Source organism: Physella acuta, unplaced genomic scaffold, assembly GCF_028476545.2.
Source record: "Physella acuta isolate Inbredline_101_S28 unplaced genomic scaffold, ASM2847654v3 ptg000636l, whole genome shotgun sequence".
NCBI classification, from domain to species: domain Eukaryota; kingdom Metazoa; phylum Mollusca; class Gastropoda; family Physidae; genus Physella; species Physella acuta.
In genome coordinates, this window is record NW_026732155.1 from 139,006 (window position 1) to 158,853 (window position 19,848).

General features: G+C 40.7%; 2 protein-coding genes across 5 annotated transcripts in view; both read right to left on the reverse strand.

Annotated features, from left to right (window-relative positions):
* Window positions 1-2,890: 2,890 nt before the first annotated feature.
* Window positions 2,891-19,848, reverse strand: part of LOC131948291 (uncharacterized) — a 28,050-nt gene continuing 11,092 nt past the window's right edge. For 2 of the 4 annotated variants that reach the window (XM_059309843.1, XM_059309841.1), the window contains exons 2-4: window positions 5,425-8,185; window positions 4,730-4,982; window positions 2,891-3,708 (exon numbers count right to left, since the gene is read on the reverse strand). In XM_059309843.1, the coding sequence (XP_059165826.1) occupies window positions 3,464-3,708; window positions 4,730-4,982; window positions 5,425-8,106 (3,180 nt within the window). In that variant the 5' untranslated portion in view covers window positions 8,107-8,185 and the 3' untranslated portion in view covers window positions 2,891-3,463. Of the gene's footprint in view, window positions 3,709-4,729; window positions 4,983-5,424; window positions 8,186-16,261; window positions 16,485-19,848 lie in introns of those variants that run through there. The other 2 variants (XM_059309844.1, XM_059309842.1) reach the window with 2 other exon arrangements.
* LOC131948288 (uncharacterized) lies at window positions 12,375-15,035 on the reverse strand. Its single transcript, XM_059309833.1, has 2 exons — window positions 15,014-15,035; window positions 12,375-13,654 (listed from the first exon to the last, which is right to left on the reverse strand). The coding sequence occupies exons 1-2, from the start codon at window positions 15,033-15,035 to the stop codon at window positions 12,375-12,377; spliced, it is 1,302 nt and encodes a 433-aa protein (XP_059165816.1).

Here is a 19,848-nt window from a genome sequence, read left to right on the forward strand (position 1 = left end):
AGCTGCTACAGAAAAATGCAACTTGGCACTGGGGTAAACAACAAGAAGCTGCTTTTAATACAGCAAAAGAGGCTTTGTCTTCTGACACCTTACTAACTCACTATGACCCAGGGAAAAGACTTATATTAACATGTGATGCTTCACCAGATGGTGTAGGAGCAGTCTTGTCCCACATGGATGAGAAGGGTGACAGACCCATTGCTTTTGCCAGTAGATCTTTGAACCAGGCTGAGAAAAATTATTCTCAGTTAGATAGGGAAGGCTTAGGCATCATTTTTGGTGTTAAGAAATTTCATAAGTTTCTGTTTGGTAGGAAGTTCACCATCTTTACAGATCATAAACCATTGCTAGGTTTATTTGGAGAAAACAAAACCCTACCTGAGCATGCCTCACCAAGAATTCAAAGATGGGCTATCACACTAACTGCATACAATTATGAATTGAAATACAAACCTGGATCTGAGAATAGTGCAGATAGTCTTAGTAGATTACCTTTAAAAAACCAAAGCCTGAGCTATGTACCAGAAGATGTATTTGTTCTCTTCACTATCATGGATAACTCCAATATAAATGTGAATGATATTAAAAGAGAAACACAAAAAGATGAGTGCTTAATAAAAGTATATGAGTACTGTAAGAATGGTTGGCCTGAAGAGTCTGTGAATGATGACTTAAGGCCATATAAAATAAGAAATAAAAACCTTTGTGAAGATAATATAAAAGATGGAGAAGAGGCAGTCCATTATCAGTCAGAGTTGCCTAAACAAAGTATTTGTAACTTAATAAATGATTATGGTGATATGGCAATTTCAAATACATTAGTAAGAAGGAATGTGATCATCAAACAACTTTGCTAACATCATTAGCACTTACAGAAACTAAAAGGGTAACATCAAAAGAAAAGAAAAAAGATTTTTGCCATTTAATACTTTCAGATGCCAATTCAAAAATAGTTCCATTAAATCATGACAACACATTCATTGAAAGAGAATTTGGTGTTAATGAGAATGTGTATCTAAGAAACTATGGGAGAAGGGAAAAATGGATACCAGGTCAAATTGTTCAATGTACAGGACCTGTGCCTTATAAAGTTAAAAATAACTTGTGCAGATAATAAGTGTGAATCTGTCAATCCCACCAAATCTGAACAGTTCACACCAACTCAGTTTGTTCCACAACCAAGTTCTGTTGATATGAGTGAACCAAGTTGTCTAGAGTCAGAAAATGTAAATTCTGGAGTTAATAATTTAAATCCTAGACCTCCTGAGATAGAGAATCCAGATGGTCAGAATCTTGAGTCACCAAATCAGAAGCCACTGAGAAGGTCAAGCAGGACAATCAAAGTCCCAAATAAGTTAGACCTATGATTCTAAAGGTCAAAAGGACTTTGACATTATTGTTTTGTATTTTGATTATGTTGTAGCATATTGTGCATTGTTTGTAAGGATGTAATCTACCATAGTGTTCATGTTACAATATAATTGGTGATTTTAGGATACTATCAATTGTTCTATTGAGAGATGTGTTATTGTGTTCTAAGGGTAAAGGGATGTAATAGATTGAAATAATTGTGAGGTCAAGGGAACTCACTCTTCTGTATTAGTTATATTTATAATATTGTTATCTTGAGTGATGTCCCTTGTGTACTTCCTTCCGTCCTCTCGGTGTGTTACCATCGTGATGTAGTTAGACCCAATAAACGTGTTATATACAACCACAGGCTTCTGTCGTCAATCTATTATAGAAACTCTGCTATTAACTTAGAAAATTGCCTGTTATATAATTTAACAATGGTAAACATTCTATTTTTAAATCATTATTTTCATGTGTGAATTTTATTCTCGTCAGTGAACGTATTTATTAACTTTAAAATAAGAATTAGACCATAAACCAACTCAAGTCACGGTGTCAAGCTGTGTCTGTGATTTATGTTAACGTATTATATTCATTTATTATACAGCATACATAGCCTACACACAATACAGACAGCATGCATAGCCTACATACATTACAGGCAGCATGCATAGCCTACATACATTACAGACAGCATACACAGACTACATACATTACAGACAGTATGTATAGTCTACATATAGTCTACATACATAGTCTAGGCCTACATACCACGCCGTGCAACATTTTAAAAAATAACATGTATCAAGTCTTTAATAATTTAAAACACAAGATTGTTTAAAATAAAAATGTATTTATTCAACTGTGCAGAAGCCAACAAAAATGACCACATTACACAAATTTTAAATATTATTTGGAAACCTGGTTTACATTGCATTGTTACAATGCTTGATAGTTACGCATTGCCATATGAAATTCGTTCATCGGAGGGCCAATTATATCGATTTTCTGCCTGTATCGATGGTAAGATAGGGGTTTGCTAAAGGTAGAGTTCGGGTTACGGTCTAGCAAACACACCTTCGTTACTACCTGCTAGCGAACACAGGACTAGATCTAGTACCTATAACATTACGTAGCTTAGGTATAGAAGGGTTTTCGAAAATAAATATTTTTACAGCCATATTGTTTTCCTAAAAATGTAATAATTCTTTTTCTTTCTACACAAAATCAAATCAGACTCCGCAAAAAAAAAAGCGTGATAATCAGTTCTACTATTTTATTTACATAATGATTCCATGTTAAACAAACGATGAACGGACCACAATATGTTGCCCATATGTGTGTGCAGTTTGATGTAGATGGTTTCCACTAAAACATTGAATATTAGGATCATTTCAATCAAGTCTGTCCTTTGCGAGTTCAAGTGTTATTTACCATAATGTAAAACGTGCACTTTTAAATAATGAAATTAAAAAGCTTTTATGAAGACATGGATTTTTCAGATTCTCTCCCCCCCCCCCCCATGTACACACCGAAAATAAATTCCACCCGTCCCCCACCAACACACACACATCTATATACACACACACACAGAGAGAATGTTGGATATGTTTATCAGAATCTTGGATATGTTAAATAAGGAAAATACCTTGCAAGATGTAACATATAACTGGCATTATGAATTCACATAGCAATCACGTCATCAAATTAAAAATACATCTCAAAACAATTAAATATGTTAATATATGCTGCCTAGTGCATTGATTTATTGTAAAATTACTGCCATTTTCTACATTTGTTTTTGGTAAGTCTTAAAACAGCATTTTGAAAAGTAGGAAGCCTTGTAATAAATGACACTTTTTCTGCTTCGGTCGGATCTTTACAACATTCCTTAGGTAAAATCGTATCCATTTGTCTTAGGTAAGAACTTATTTTATTTCTTGTCTAAGTTCAACGGTGGCAAAAAACATTTTTCGGCGATCTTGGGTGTCGTATTATCAACATTGTACTTTAACACATCAACACCCGATTCATCCTATACTCTCCAATCTTCACTAGTTGGCTACGTTATCAAAGTTCACTGGACCCTAACTATTTGGATGAAAACCGTTCACCGGCCGGAGCTGCTTAGCTTCCACAGCTTGACGTTCCGCCTTAGGATATCCTCGTAGGTCAGCTCGCCGTCCTCCGCCACGTTGAGACAGAGCGAGACCTCCGGGGCCCGGATCTGATACCTGAGGCGGGCCCGGGCTAGCTCGGGGGACAGGTTGGTGAAGGTGCTGTTCAGTGACGTAGTCGACTCGTCAAACTCACTGGCTGAGTCGAACTCGCTCTCGTCAAAGGAACTCAGGGAACCTGAGGGAGAAACCAACATCAATAAATAGGCAGTACACAACAGACTTCTCAACATCAATAAATAGGCAGTACACAACAGACGTATCAACATCAATAAATAGGCAGTACACAACAGACGTATCAACATCAATAAATAGGCAGTACACAACAGACGTATCAACATCAATAAATAGGCAGTACACAACAGACGTATCAACATCAATAAATAGGCAGTACACAACAGACTTATCAACATCAATAAATAGGCAGTACACAACAGACTTATCAACATCAATAAATAGGCAGTACACAACAGACTTATCAACATCAATAAATAGGTAGTACACAACAGACTTCTCAACATCAATAAATAGGCAGTACACAACAGACTTCTCAACATCAATAAATAGGCAGTACACAGCAGACTTCTCAACATCAATAAATAGGCTGTACACAGCAGACTTCTCAACATCAATAAATAGGCAGTACACAACAGACTTCTCAACATCAATAAATAGGCAGTACACAGCAGACTAGTTGAAAACGGGGCTACCAACCCTGCCTCCCAATAACAAATTGAGCAAAATAAACTGGAGATAGGCCTGCATCAACCCAACGTCAACTAGGTCGAGGAGGTTCCTCTTCAACTAAAGAGAGACGCCCAAACCTGAGGTGCAGATGATACAGTCCTTAGCACGTCAAGAGTTTCACATAGTGAAGTAAAGAGGCACTTAGAGGTTATTGGCTTTTGTAATTATATGTTAAATTCTTCCTTCATTCCCCTACCCCACCCCACCTAAATCAAAGCTCTGCCCCCCCCCCAAATCTAAAAAAAACCCTCCCCCCCCCCCCCAATCTAAATCAAAACTCTACCCCCCATCTAAATCAAAACTCTACCCCCCCATCTAAATCAAAGCTCTACCCCCCCCCCCACCTAAATCAAAGCTCTACCCCCCACCTAAATCAACGCTCCGCCGCCCCCCCCCCAGCTAAATCAAAGCTCTGCCCCCCCCCCCCCCCGCCCTAAAAAATCTCAGCTTACTTTCCGTGCTTGACCTCATGTAGCTGTACAAGTTCCGCTTCCTGTCCATGACGTAAGAGGCGCTGTTCTGCCTGTCCAGTGTAGTGCTGTAGCACCTCTTGGAGGGGTGGAGCGGGGGTGGGTGCAGGTAGCTGGAGGAGAAGGACAGGGACTTGCTGACCTTGAGCACACGTGACCTGTGGATCTTCTGGATGGTGTTGCTGATATTGATCAGCTGTTTGAGGAGAGCCAAATCCTGCTCGCGCATGGCCACCTGTTGAGATAGGTGTGTTATTCTTTGGGTCAATCAGAACAGGTGTTTTTTTTAAATGTGAATAGAAATAGTTTGTTAAAACATTTATTAAATCTAGCCCACATCATACAAACACACGCATCTTGATACACAGACGCAAACACAAGCATGTTGAGACACACGCGGTAACACACACACTAACATGCTAACACACACATGCTAACACACGCACGCTTACGCACGCATACTAATACACATGAAGTCTGTAGATGATCTCAAGGCTGAAGGGTTTGTCCACAAATTCTGTGAACGTTGCAGGTTCAAGTCCTGGTTAACCCACGCATGTTAACAATCACACGCGATTACACAAGCGCATGCTAACACACACGTGCAAACAGAAACATGCTAACACATGCATGCTAAAACACACACACACACATACACACACGCTAACACAACTTACCAATTCAGTTTTGAGCGTGTTCAATGCATTACTGATACGATCTGTAGCGGTGCTGTAGTCTGCTGTGTGTGTGGCTACAGGGCCGCTAGACGTGTCAGCACACTGCCGTGTAGTTGACGCACTGTCAACATACTGCCGTGTAGTTGACGCACTGTCAACACACTGCCGTGTAGTTGACGCACTGTCAACATACTGCCGTGTAGTTGACGCACTGTCAACACACTGCCGTGTAGTTGACGCACTGTCAACACACTGCCGTGTAGTTGACGCACTGTCAACATACTGCCGTGTAGTTGACGCACTGTCAACACACTGCCGTGTAGTTGACGCACTGTCAACATACTGCCGTGTAGTTGACGCACTGCCAACACACTGCCGTGTAGTTGACGCACTGTCAACATACTGCCGTGTAGTTGACGCACTGCCAACACACTGCCGTGTAGTTGACGCACTGCCAACATACTGCCGTGTAGTTGACGCACTGTCAACATACTGCCGTGTAGTTGACGCACTGCCAACAGACATTGTTAGTTTATTGTTGTCCTGATACATCACAAAGACTTTAGCATCTGAAGAATTCTTTTCTTTTAACGTTTCTCTCCCTTTGGGTTGTATTATCTCCCTTGCCCTATCTCCTAAGGTACCCTTGGACTTGGCGTGTGGGTCCGAATACAGACCATGTTTAGCGGTGTAATCCTGCAACTCTGGCATCAAAGCGAACGTGACGCTTTTCTTCTCTTCCACCGGAGTTCCGGCTGGTTGGCGGGAAGTGACGTCACCAGATACTTCACCCGGAGAACTATTGGAGATCTTAGCGAGGTCAAGGTCACTGGGTGGTATACGCACTTTATCGAGGGGTGAAATATTTTTGTCAGCATTTGTGTACGATATACTTTTTTCCTTATCACTGTATGGGGTACTTTTTTCTTTACCCGTGTATGTTATAAAGTTTTCTTTATCCGTGCACGGTATAATGTTTGTATCAGAAGAGAGAGTACTAGTTAGTGTTACCCTACTGTCATGCAAACACATAGATTTTGGTGTATCATCGTGGAGATTTTTCGATGAAGATTTTTCCGGTACTGAATCCTTAGGGCCGTTGTTTTCTGGAGTTTTGTGAATGTCTGTGAAAGGATTCTGTGCAATATCTGAAGTATCCATTAAATGATGTCCAACTGTATCCACAGAATGTTGTCCTGTTGTATCCACAGAATGCTGTCCAGCAGTATCCACTGAATGCTGTCCTGCTGTACAAGCAGATCTACTGGACGATTCTTTGTGTGAAGCAGGTTTGACATTCTCCTTTGTGAAAACATCTTTTGGGTTCAAGTTTCTAGGGAGAGACAGCCTCGTCCCAATGAAACTCGTATCAGACTCGGAATGTCCTCCCTGTGTGTTGGACTCTGACTGTGTTCTCGTGTAGTCTGTGTTCAGGGCAGTCCGTAGCCTCGTCCACTCAGTAGTCATGTGTTTCTTGACGGCTGGCTTGACTTTGGAGATGTCGTAACTTGAGGTGGGGCTGGCATCAAACACATTGTCGTCAAAGCTGAGCCTCAAGTTGGTAGACACATTCTCCTGAATCACATCACGTGACTTGATCAACATTGGGTTTGTCTTGCTGTTCTCGCTGGTCTGAGGTGTTCTGTTGGCTACAGTTTGATGTTTAGCTTGTATAACATCCGGTGGTTGTGTCGGGATATTTTGTTTGTTGCTGAATTTGTTGGTACTCTCGGTTGGGACATTTTGTTTGTAAGTCTGTTTGTTGTCAACAATTTTAGTCGGGACACTGAGTTTGAAAATGTTTTTCTTGTCCACAGTTTTTGACACTTCATTTTGACTGAGAATTTTATGGTCGGCACTTTCTGCCGGTATATTTTGTTTGTGTGTGACTTTGTCAACACTTTCTGTCGGTATATTTTGTCTATGTGTGACTTTGTCGGCCCTTTCTGTCGGTATATTTTGTTTGTGTGTGACTTTGTCAACACTTTCTGTCGGTATATTTTGTTTGTGTGTGACTTTGTCAACACTTTCTGTCGGTATATTTTGTCTATGTGTGACTTTGTCGGCCCTTTCTGTCGGTATATTTTGTTTTTGTGTGACTTTGTCAGCACTTTCTGTCGGTATATTTTGTTTGTGTGTGACTTGGTCGTTAATTTCTATCTTTATATTTTGTCTCTGACTGTAAAGTTTGTTGTCGGGAGATGCGCTCAAGGCTGGAGACTTTGTCGACAGACTCTGTGAACGTTGCAGGTTCGAGTCCTGGCAGGACGGACCCAGCCGCATCAGTTTGGGCGGCACACTCCGGAAGCTGCTGGCCCTCTCTGGCGCCACCTTGGTGATGCTGTTGAACTGGCTGATCAGCGCAGACACACGTTTGCTTCTCCGCCGCTCTAGCTTGACATCTACCTCCATCATCTCATCGTCTGCTCCGTCTTCACAGGTCACGTGAGACTCCCCACCACCCTGCCCCGACCCAACGGCTGCTACCGCCCACCTTCGGGCGCTGGGGAAAGTTTCTTGGTTTCGTTTTGTTTCTTGGTTGGATGTGACGTCATGTCCGGTTTCATTGTTGACAAAATCGATGCTAATTCTGGAAGTGTAAACATGACCACGTGGATGATGCTCTGTCGCCATGTTGGCTTTAGATGCGTGTGAGAAGCTGTTCCTTAAGATATTATTCATGCTTTTATTGTCTGCAGTGGAGGCAGTTCTTGTTGAAATGTTGCTGTCGTCGTTGTCGTAGTTAACCTAGGTCCATCATCTGGAACAAGGTAAAAAAAATAACACATGAACACGTCATCAACGTGTGTTCCTGTTAGACGCCAACAACATATTTAACTAATTAGTAATCGGGTAAAGAATGTTCTGGAAAATAGCAAACGCAAATAATCTTACATTTTCACACCATCATTAACATTAGTCTGTGAAGTTTGTCGAAAGTGTATCCTTATTTATCCAATTACTAATCCACAAGAAGAAAACACAGTCTGGATTATAGGATCCAAAACCTGTAAATTTACCCGGATTTGTTAAGTACATTCGCGATCTTGATTGTATGTAGGCCTACCACATTAACATTTGTAATCACTGAGTTTGTTTTAAGAAGTCAACTTTAATTTTCGTTCTTCTTTTATTATACAGTGGTTATAAATATAATTTTTGTCCCTACTAAATTTACCTTACACTTTATCTGCTCGCCATTACACTTGGATAGAAAGAGACGATGAAAGTAGGTAGATGGATACAGTGGCCCACTCAGATGACTACTGCTAGTTCTTTACCAACAAAGAAAACTATTATAGTGCTTAAGTGTGTGTGTGTGTGTGAGGGGGCAGTGCAGTGTATGTGAGGTGTGGGGTAAGGTGTGTGTGGGGGGCAGTGCAGTGTGTGTGTGAGGTGTGGGGGTGAGGTGTGTGGCGGTGGGATCACTTTGAACACGAACCTCACACAAAGCCACCGTCTGATCAGCCAATCTTCAGCCGACGACACGCGAGCGGCGAGAAATGGACAAATGGGAGGCCGGGGTTTAATCACGTGTCGGACTTCGTGACTCTCGCTGTTGTCGCGGGATGTGGTCAGTGTTTGGGTAAGCGAGGTGTCCGAGTTATGCCAAATGTCACGGTGACCCTTTGGTTTAATCTTTTCAACAAGTCTGCTTTCAATATAAAGACTTAATAGTTTAGCATGTCTGTTGTTCTTTTGTTCTTATAACAAAAGCATGTGCACTGATCCCCCTGACCCCCAAAAGGTCAAATATTTTGTACATTTTATATTGTACATTTTATATTGTTCATTTTATATTGTTCATTTAAACACATGAAAGCATCAACACAACCTGTGACGAATCCACGCTTTGTACTTAAACTCAGGCGACACATTGTTTAAAAAATGTATTTTAAACTAATGCATCCTTTCAAAGTTCCGTGTAGATGTAGATCTACATCTATGTCCGTTTTCTATTGTGAACAGCTAGCTTTGTCGTCCGTAATTACACCCAACCCATTAAGCGCTTGATGGCGATTATATAGGAATTTAACGTGGCGAGGGCATATAAAACTAGTAGTTAAGTAATTTATATGTAGTTTATCTTATCTAGTGTTAAAAAGTCTTCTGGCTTTCTAGCTTATTATATATATATATATATATATATATATATATATATATATATATATATATATTAAGTAATTTATATGTAGTTTATCTTATCTAGTGTTAAAAAGTCTTCTGGCTTTCTAGCTTATTATATATATATATATATATATATATATATATATATATATATATATATATATATATATATATATATATACATATATGCATCCAGAAGCAATGTGACGACATTAAGGATCTAACCTGGCCACTCAGTACTTCCACACCCAGCACTGAGGTCAAGAGGACAAGTACCTTTAGCATTACAGACTGTCGTCACACGTCATCTTTGTGCTTAGGCCAGTTAACGGATGTTGACGTTTAGAGTCAGACATTGGCGAAGTAGAGGAAATACGTCATCGTCTTTTGTTACTTTATGTTACTGTCTGATAGAAGAAATGTTAAACCGTCATTTGTTGTGGAGAATAAAGGTTACACCGTCATATGTTGCGGAGAAGAAAGGTTATACCGTCATTTGTTGTGGAGAAGAAAGGTTATACCGTCATATGTTGTGGAGAAGAAAGGTTATACCGTCATTTGTTGTGGAGAAGAAAGGTTATACCGTCATTTGTTGTGGAGAAGAAATGTTATACCGTCATTTGTTGTGGAGAAGAAAAGTTATACCGTCAATTGTTGTGGAGAAGAAATGTTATACCGTCATTTGTTGTGGAGAAGAAAGATTGTACCGTTTTCAAATGTGTACGACAGACTGTACTGTGTTTAGATGTGCACTACAGACGGAAATGTCAGCAAAGTCTGCGTGTATGTACAAGAAACATGACGTCACTTCCCGTTAAAATATCCGATCCTGCTTCTAGATGTCCTTAAATATGATTAGCCTGTCGACGTAATGTCCAAAAAAAACCAAACAATGACTTGAATTCGTGTGCACATAAAGTTTGATCTGCGCGTGAATGAACAGGGTGGACAACCCAAAGTTTGGTCGGACAAAAATGACGAGCAGAGCACCACAAAAGTAGTTTTTTTCCTTCATAAAACTACATAATGAGACATTTTTTTAAAAAACATTCGATTAAACCCAACTAAAACCAAACAGACATTGTTACCATAACAATCTGGTGATTTCATCTCTCTGGTACGATCCTATTTTTATCAAAAACGAAAGTGAAAAAAACCTAAATGTAAACATTTACAGCAGCGCTAGAAGGCTATTTTGTCGTGTAATATCGCATGAACTTCAGAAAGCGAAAAAAGAGCTAAAATTGAACACGCTAGAAACCTAACAATACTTACTTTAAACAACTTTACTGACTACATTTATCTACTGCTGAACAATTTTCCCGACCAACAAGTGCGAGTTCTCTGTTTACCCGACCGTGAACCTTCCGTCAAAAAATCTTGACTCCTATCTTCCAGTTCTCCGACAATGTGGGTCCCAGGAATGTTTCAATGCTACTCTTGTCTGAGGTAATCTCACTCCTGACTTTCCGAGATTATCATAATCCTGTTCTACCTGAGATAATCTCTCTATCTGAGATAATCATATTCATGCCCCTCTCTCGAGCTTGTGTTACCGTTGGCCCATTGCGTAAAGATGTAATCAGAACATTAGCATAAAGTATTCGTGTAAGGAGAGCCAGCTCATGTTTACCTGTCGGCCATCATTACATTCACTGTGGTATTAGATCAGGGGGGGGGGATGTTTGTTCATCACTTACAGTTTTACTGCAAGATTTTTTTTTACGGCAAAGACGATCAGATATGTGTCGGGTAGACTAGCAAGATTTTTTTACGGCAAAGACGCTAGGATACGTGTCTTGTAAACTAGTAAAAAGATTTTAATTCTCTGCCGATATTTACATAGATTTATGGTCAAACTCCCAATAGCTACATTGATTTATCGTCGACTCCCAATAGCTACATAGATTTATGGTCGACTCCCAATAGCTACATAGATTTATGGTCAACTGTCAATTGTTACACAGATTTATGATTTGTTTAGCCAGATGTACAACTACTTTTGTGATGTCTGCCATATAGCCAATTAGAGATTATATCTAAAATGTCATGTCAACCATATAGCCAGATAGATATTAAAATGTCATGTTCATATAGCCAGATAGAGATTACATCTAAAATGTCATGTCACCCATATAGCCAGATAGAGATTACATCTAAAATGTCATGTCCATATAGCCAGATAGAGATTACATCTAAAATGTCATGTCACCCATATAGCCAGATAGAGATTACATCTAAAATGTCATGTCACCCATATAGCCAGATAGAGATTACATCTAAAATGTCATGTCACCCATATAGCCAGATAGAGATTACATCTAAAATGTCATGTCCATATAGCCAGATAGAGATTACATCTAAAATGTCATGTCCATATAGCCAGATAGAGATTAAAATGTCATGTCACCCATATAGCCAGATAGAGATTACATCTAAAATGTCATGTCCATATAGCCAGATAGAGATTACATCTAAAATGTCATGTCCATATAGCCAGATAGAGATTAAAATGTCATGTCACCCATATAGCCTTAGACAGATCAAAATTCAGCCCAAACCAAATTATAAAACCACGATCGATCAACCTATCACACAGATTTAGGTGAAGTGCTGCATCGTGGATTACGTTGGGATTATCTGAGATTTGTTTTGTTATTTCTGAGGTGGATAGAAGATAATTAAGATAGATTATTATTTAGACAGACTGTTATTTGCAATTTGATGAGTTTGTGCATTTTTTCTTGTATGTTGTTTTTTTCATTTGCTGGGATGTCAAGCATTTGGTCTGTTGGCAATGTTAGGCGCTATGGGATGGTAGTTTACACTGGCGCTATGGGAGGGTAGATTATCACTGGCGCTATGGGAGGGTAGATTGTCACTGGCGCTATGGGATGGTAGATTGTCACTGGCGCTATGGGAGGGTAGATTATCACTGGCGCTATGGGAGGGTAGATTGTGTATGGCTCTATGGGATGGTAGATTGTGTATGGCTCTATGGGAGGGTAGATTGTCACTGGCGCTATGGGAGGGTAGATTGTGTATGGCTCTATGGGATGGTAGATTGTGTATGGCTCTATGGGAGGGTAGATTGTCACTGGCTCTATGGGAGGGTAGATTGTCACTGGCGCTATGGGATGGTAGATTGTCACTGGCGCTATGGGAGGGTAGATTGTCACTGGCGCTATGGGAGGGTAGATTGTGTATGGCTCTATGGGGGGGTAGATTGTGTATGGCTCTATGGGAGGGTAGATTGTCACTGGCGCTATGGGAGGGTAGATTGTGTATAGCTCTATGGGAGGGTAGATTGTCACTGGCGCTATGGGATGGTAGATTGTGTATAGCTCTATGGGAGGGTAGATTGTCACTGGCGCTATGGGATGGTAGATTGTCACTGGCGCTATGGGAGGGTAGATTGTGTATGGCTCTATGGGATGGTAGATTGTGTATAGCTCTATGGGAGGGTAGATTGTGTATGGCTCTATGGGAGGGTAGATTGTGTATGGCTCTATGGGAGGGTAGATTGTGTATGGCTCTATGGGAGGGTAGATTGTCACTGGCGCTATGGGATGGTAGATTGTGTATAGCTCTATGGGAGGGTAGATTGTGTATGGCTCTATGGGAGGGTAGATTGTCACTGGCGCTATGGGATGGTAGATTGTCACTGGCGCTATGGGAGGGTAGATTGTGTATGGCTCTATGGGATGGTAGATTGTCACTGGCGCTATGGGATGGTAGATTGTCACTGGCGCTATTGGAGGGTAGATTGTGTATGGCTCTATGGGAATGTAGATTATCACTGGCGCTATTGGAGGGTAGATTGTCACTGGCGCTATGGGAGGGTAGATTGTCACTGGCGCTATGGGAGGGTAGATTGTGTATGGCTCTATGGGATGGTAGATTGTCACTGGCGCTATGGGATGGTAGATTGTCACTGGCGCTATTGGAGGGTAGATTGTGTATGGCTCTATGGGATGGTAGATTGTCACTGGCGCTATTGGAGGATAGATTGTGTATGGCTCTATGGGAGGGTAGATTGTCACTGGCGCTATGGGAGGGTAGATTGTGTATGGCTCTATGGGAATGTAGATTATCACTGGCGCTATTGGAGGGTAGATTGTCACTGGCGCTATGGGGGGGTAGATTGTCACTGGCGCTATGGGGGGGGGGGGGTAGATTGTCACTGGCGCTATGGGAGGGTAGATTGTCACTGGCGCTATGGGAGGGTAGATTGTCACTGGCGCTATGGGGGGGGGGGGTAGATTGTCACTGGCGCTATGGGGGGGTAGATTGTCACTGGCGCTATGGGAGGGTAGATTGTCACTGGCGCTATGGGAGGGTAGATTGTCACTGGCGCTATGGGGGGGGGGTAGATTGTCACTGGCGCTATTGGAGGGTAGATTGTCACTGGCGCTATTGGAGGGTAGATTGTCACTGGCGCTATGGGAGGGTAGATTGTCACTGGCGCTATGGGGGGGTAGGTTGTCACTGGCGCTATGGGAGGGTAGATTGTCACTGGCGCTATGGGAGGGTAGATTGTCACTGGCGCTATGGGGGGGGGGGTAGATTGTCACTGGCGCTATTGGAGGGTAGATTGTCACTGGCGCTATTGGAGGGTAGATTGTCACTGGCGCTATGGGAGGGTAGATTGTCACTGGCGCTATGGGAGGGTAGATTGTGTATGGCTCTATGGGGGGGTAGATTGTGTATGGCTCTATGGGATGGTAGATTGTCACTGGCGCTATGGGATGGTAGATTGTGTATGGCTCTATGGGGGGGGGGGGTAGATTGTCACTGGCGCTATGGGATGGTAGATTGTGTATGGCTCTATGGGGGGGTAGATTGTCACTGGCGCTATGGGAGGATAGATTGTGTATGGCTCTATGGGAGGGTAGATTGTGTATGGCTCTATGGGATGGTAGATTGTCACTGGCGCTATTGGAGGATAGATTGTGTATGGCTCTATGGGAGGGTAGATTGTCACTGGCGCTATGGGAGGGTAGATTGTCACTGGCGCTATGGGAGGGTAGATTGTCACTGGCGCTATGGAAGGTTAGATGGCCTAATCAATCTCTTCCGTTATAACACACACACACACACACACACCACACAAATAGAAACTGTTTTTCCACAGGCCAATATTTCGACAAATGTTTCGTGGGTTGGTCAGGTCATTAACGTCAGGTCATTAATGACAAGTCATTAATGACCTGACGTTAATGACCTGCAGGTCATTAATGTCATGTCATTAACTTCAGGTCATTAATGTCAAGACATTTAGGTAGGTCACCTCTAATCAAATAACAAAACAGTCACCGATGTTTGAAGTCACTATCACGACAGTTTGAAGAAAAACAATCAGCCGACGTGTCTTACGAGTGTCCGACTTACCATCAAGTGTCCGACACTTTAACCGTCTAATTATAGCAGCAGATTTTTTGGTGGTACTTAGCGGCCCTACAAGCGGAAACTACGGCAGCCATTAGCGCGATAGGTTGGTGTGTTCGTGTGTTGGTTTGTTTGTGAGTCGGTGTGTTCGTGTGTTGGTTTGTTTGTGAGTCGGTGTGTTCGTGTGTTGGTGTGTTCGTGTGTTGGTTTGTTTGTGAGTCGGTGTGTTCGTGTGTTGGTTTGTTTGTGGGTCGGTGTGTTTGTGGGTCGGTGTGTATCCAGCTTTTATCTACAACTTTTACCATCATACAACAGCTGATTCCCCGCGCCGACTGACCAGACTGTATCGCAACTACTGCATGTTTAGAGTGGTCAGAGTTGATACATGAATGGGTCTTGCATAAAGGCTGTCTGAGAGTAAACATTGACGAGTAGCTTGTTTTGTTTAGGGTAAGGCTCTAGAGCTGTCGGCCTTTTGTTATTGTCAGTCCTAGAACTGTACACCTTTGGTCAGTCAGCCGTTTGTCTTGACATTATAAGTCAATAAAATCTTTTGATGGTAAAATTTGTTTTTTCCTGTACGTAGATTTTGCACTTCACATTTAGAGCGATGTAAACTTGACCACACCCCCAGGATTGCGATGTTTTCATTACAATTTTGTATCACCCAACTGTCAAGATTACACTTGCCTGTCAATGAGGTTAAATCAACACACGAGACCCCCCCCCTCCCCCACCCACCCAGTCTGTATTGTAAGGACTGTCTTTAATTAGTGGCGCTGTACACGCATAAGAAACGACGTAGATGATAACTCTGACGACAGGTTTGTAAAACATCGGCCCAACAATGTTGTAGAGAGAGAATGAATTAGATAGATAAGACCATATCACATATGTAGACCAAGGCAATTGAAAATGTCACGCTCATAAAAACATAAGATAAGCCCGTATGTTTATGTGACGAGTCATTATGTGGTTATTGTGACAAGATCGCATGTTTTTATGTACACTTAATGACACTTGATACAACTAACATTGACAGTACAGGCCTAACCTTGACTCGGTCAATACGTGAGGAACGGGGGGGGGGGGGTGAAAGAAAAGCACATATATATATATATATATCAGCCGTCGAAAAGGCTGTGACAAAAGGCTCCCCAGGTCGATTCTGTACATGCCAATTGAAAATTCAAATGGGCCTATACAAAATTTTATGAATTAAAAAAGTGTTAAAGTGTGTAGGCCTCTGTATAATGTTAGCCGGGTTAGAAAAGTATTTATAAAAAAAAACAAAGGCATTAACAGGATTAGAAAAACTTACCTACACGGCTGAACTTAGTGCGAAGTTACGAAGTTGATGTCACACTACTTTGCTCGTTCTTCACAAAACTAGCGCTTTATGTCAGAACTTATTCTTCGCGTATCACAAGACTAACTAACTAGATCTAATGCTGTAAGTCAGAATGTATTCAGTGCACACAACTATCTAGATCTAACGCTTTATGTCAGAACTTATTCCTCACTGATCACAAAACTAGCTAGATCTAACGCTTTAAGTAAGAACTTATTCCTCAAACATCACAAGACTAACTAGATCTAACGCTTTAAGTAAGAACTTATTCCTCAAACATCACAAGACTAACTAGATCTAACGCTTTAAGTAAGAACTTATTCCTCAAACATCACAAGACTAACTAGATCTAACGCTTTAAGTAAGAACTTATTCCTCAAACATCACAAGACTAACTAGATCTAACGCTTTAAGTAAGAACTTATTCCTCAAACATCACAAGACTAACTAGATCTAACGCTTTAAGTAAGAACTTATTCCTCAAACATCACAAGACTAACTAGATCTAACGCTTTAAGTAAGAACTTATTCCTCAAACATCACAAGACTAACTAGATCTAACGCTTTAAGTAAGAACTTATTCCTCAAACATCACAAGACTAACTAGATCTAACGCTTTAAGTAAGAACTTATTCCTCAAACATCACAAGACTAACTAGATCTAACGCTTTAAGTAAGAACTTATTCCTCAAACATCACAAGACTAACTAGATCTAACGCTTTAAGTAAGAACTTATTCCTCAAACATCACAAGACTAACTAGATCTAACGCTTTAAGTAAGAACTTATTCCTCAAACATCACAAGACTAACTAGATCTAACGCTTTAAGTAAGAACTTATTCCTCAAACATCACAAGACTAACTAGATCTAACGCTTTAAGTAAGAACTTATTCCTCAAACATCACAAGACTAACTAGATCTAACGCTTTAAGTAAGAACTTATTCCTCAAACATCACAAGACTAACTAGATCTAACGCTTTAAGTAAGAACTTATTCCTCAAACATCACAAGACTAACTAGATCTAACGCTTTAAGTAAGAACTTATTCCTCAAACATCACAAGACTAACTAGATCTAACGCTTTAAGTAAGAACTTATTCCTCAAACATCACAAGACTAACTAGATCTAACGCTTTAAGTAAGAACTTATTCCTCAAACATCACAAGACTAACTAGATCTAACGCTTTAAGTAAGAACTTATTCCTCAAACATCACAAGACTAACTAGATCTAACGCTTTAAGTAAGAACTTATTCCTCAAACATCACAAGACTAACTAGATCTAACGCTTTAAGTAAGAACTTATTCCTCAAACATCACAAGACTAACTAGATCTAACGCTTTAAGTAAGAACTTATTCCTCAAACATCACAAGACTAACTAGATCTAACGCTTTAAGTAAGAACTTATTCCTCAAACATCACAAGACTAACTAGATCTAACGCTTTAAGTAAGAACTTATTCCTCAAACATCACAAGACTAACTAGATCTAACGCTTTAAGTAAGAACTTATTCCTCAAACATCACAAGACTAACTAGATCTAACGCTTTAAGTAAGAACTTATTCCTCAAACATCACAAGACTAACTAGATCTAACGCTTTAAGTAAGAACTTATTCCTCAAACATCACAAGACTAACTAGATCTAACGCTTTAAGTAAGAACTTATTCCTCAAACATCACAAGACTTACTAGATCTAACGCTTTAAGTAAGAACTTATTCCTCAAACATCACAAGACTAACTAGATCTAACGCTTTAAGTAAGAACTTATTCCTCAAACATCACAAGACTAACTAGATCTAACGCTTTAAGTAAGAACTTATTCCTCAAACATCACAAGACTAACTAGATCTAACGCTTTAAGTAAGAACTTATTCCTCAAACATCACAAGACTAACTAGATCTAACGCTTTAAGTAAGAACTTATTCCTCAAACATCACAAGACTAACTAGATCTAACGCTTTAAGTAAGAACTTATTCCTCACTGATCACACAACTAGCTAGATCTAACTTATTTATGTCAGAACTTTTCCTCAAACATCACAAGACTAACTAGATCTAATGCTTTATGTCAGAACTTATCCCCACCCCCTGAGCCCATCCCACACACCCCGCCCACACCGCCCTTATGAATGAGTGTATGAAGGTCCACAAACTTAAAGCCCACATTTGATCAATATTGACATGGAGAAAAGGGGAGGGAACTGATACGGCCGGTGATTACGTCTACAGGAGACCCTATGACACATACCTGGTGGTTTCCGGCGTGTGAAAACACAGGAGCCATTCGTCTTGTATGCACCGGCTGACACAGTAATAATATGTCATCTACACATTTGACACGGTAATAATATGTCATCTACACATTTGACACGGTAACAATATGTCATCTACACACCTGACACGGGAACAATATGTCATCTACACACCTGACTCGGTGACAATATGTCATCTACACATTTGACACGGTAACAATATGTCATCTACACATTTGACACGGTAACAATATGTCATCTACACACCTGACACGGTACCAATGTGTCATCTACACACCTGACACGGTAACAATATGTCATCTACACACATGGTAACAATATGTCATCTACACACACGGTAACAATATGTCATCGACACACCTGAGACTGTAACAATATGTCATCTACACACCTGACACGGTACTAATATGTCATCTACACACCTGACACGGGAAAAATATGTCATCTACACACCTGACACGGTACCAATGTGTCATCTACACACCTGAGACTGTAACAATATGTCATCTACACACATGGTAACAATATGTCATCTACACACACGGTAACAATATGTCATCGACACACCTGAGACTGTAACAATATGTCATCTACACACCTGACACGGTACTAATATGTCATCTACACACCTGACACGGGAAAAATATGTCATCTACACACCTGACACGGTACTAATATGTCATCTACACACCTGACACGGTAACAATATGTCATCTACACACCTGACACGGGAATAATATGTCATCTAAACACACGGTACCAATGTGTCATCTACACACCTGAGACTGTAACAATATGTCATCTACACACACGGTAACAATATGTCATCTACACACACGGTAACAATATGTCATCTACACACCTGACACGGGAATAATATGTCATCTAAACACACGGTACCAATGTGTCATCTACACACCTGAGACTGTAACAATATGTCATCTACACACACGGTAACAATATGTCATTTACACACACGGTAACAATATGTCATCTACACACCTGACACGGTACCAATATGTCATCTACACACCTGACACGGTACCAATATGTCATCTACACACCTGACACGGTACCAATATGTTATCTATACACCTGACACGGTACCAATATGTCATCTACACACCTGACACGGTACCAATATGTTATCTATACACACGGTACCAATATGTCATCTACACACCTGACACGGTAACAATATGTCATCTACACATCTGACACGGGAACAATATGTCATCTACACACCTGACACGGTACCAATATGTCATCTACAC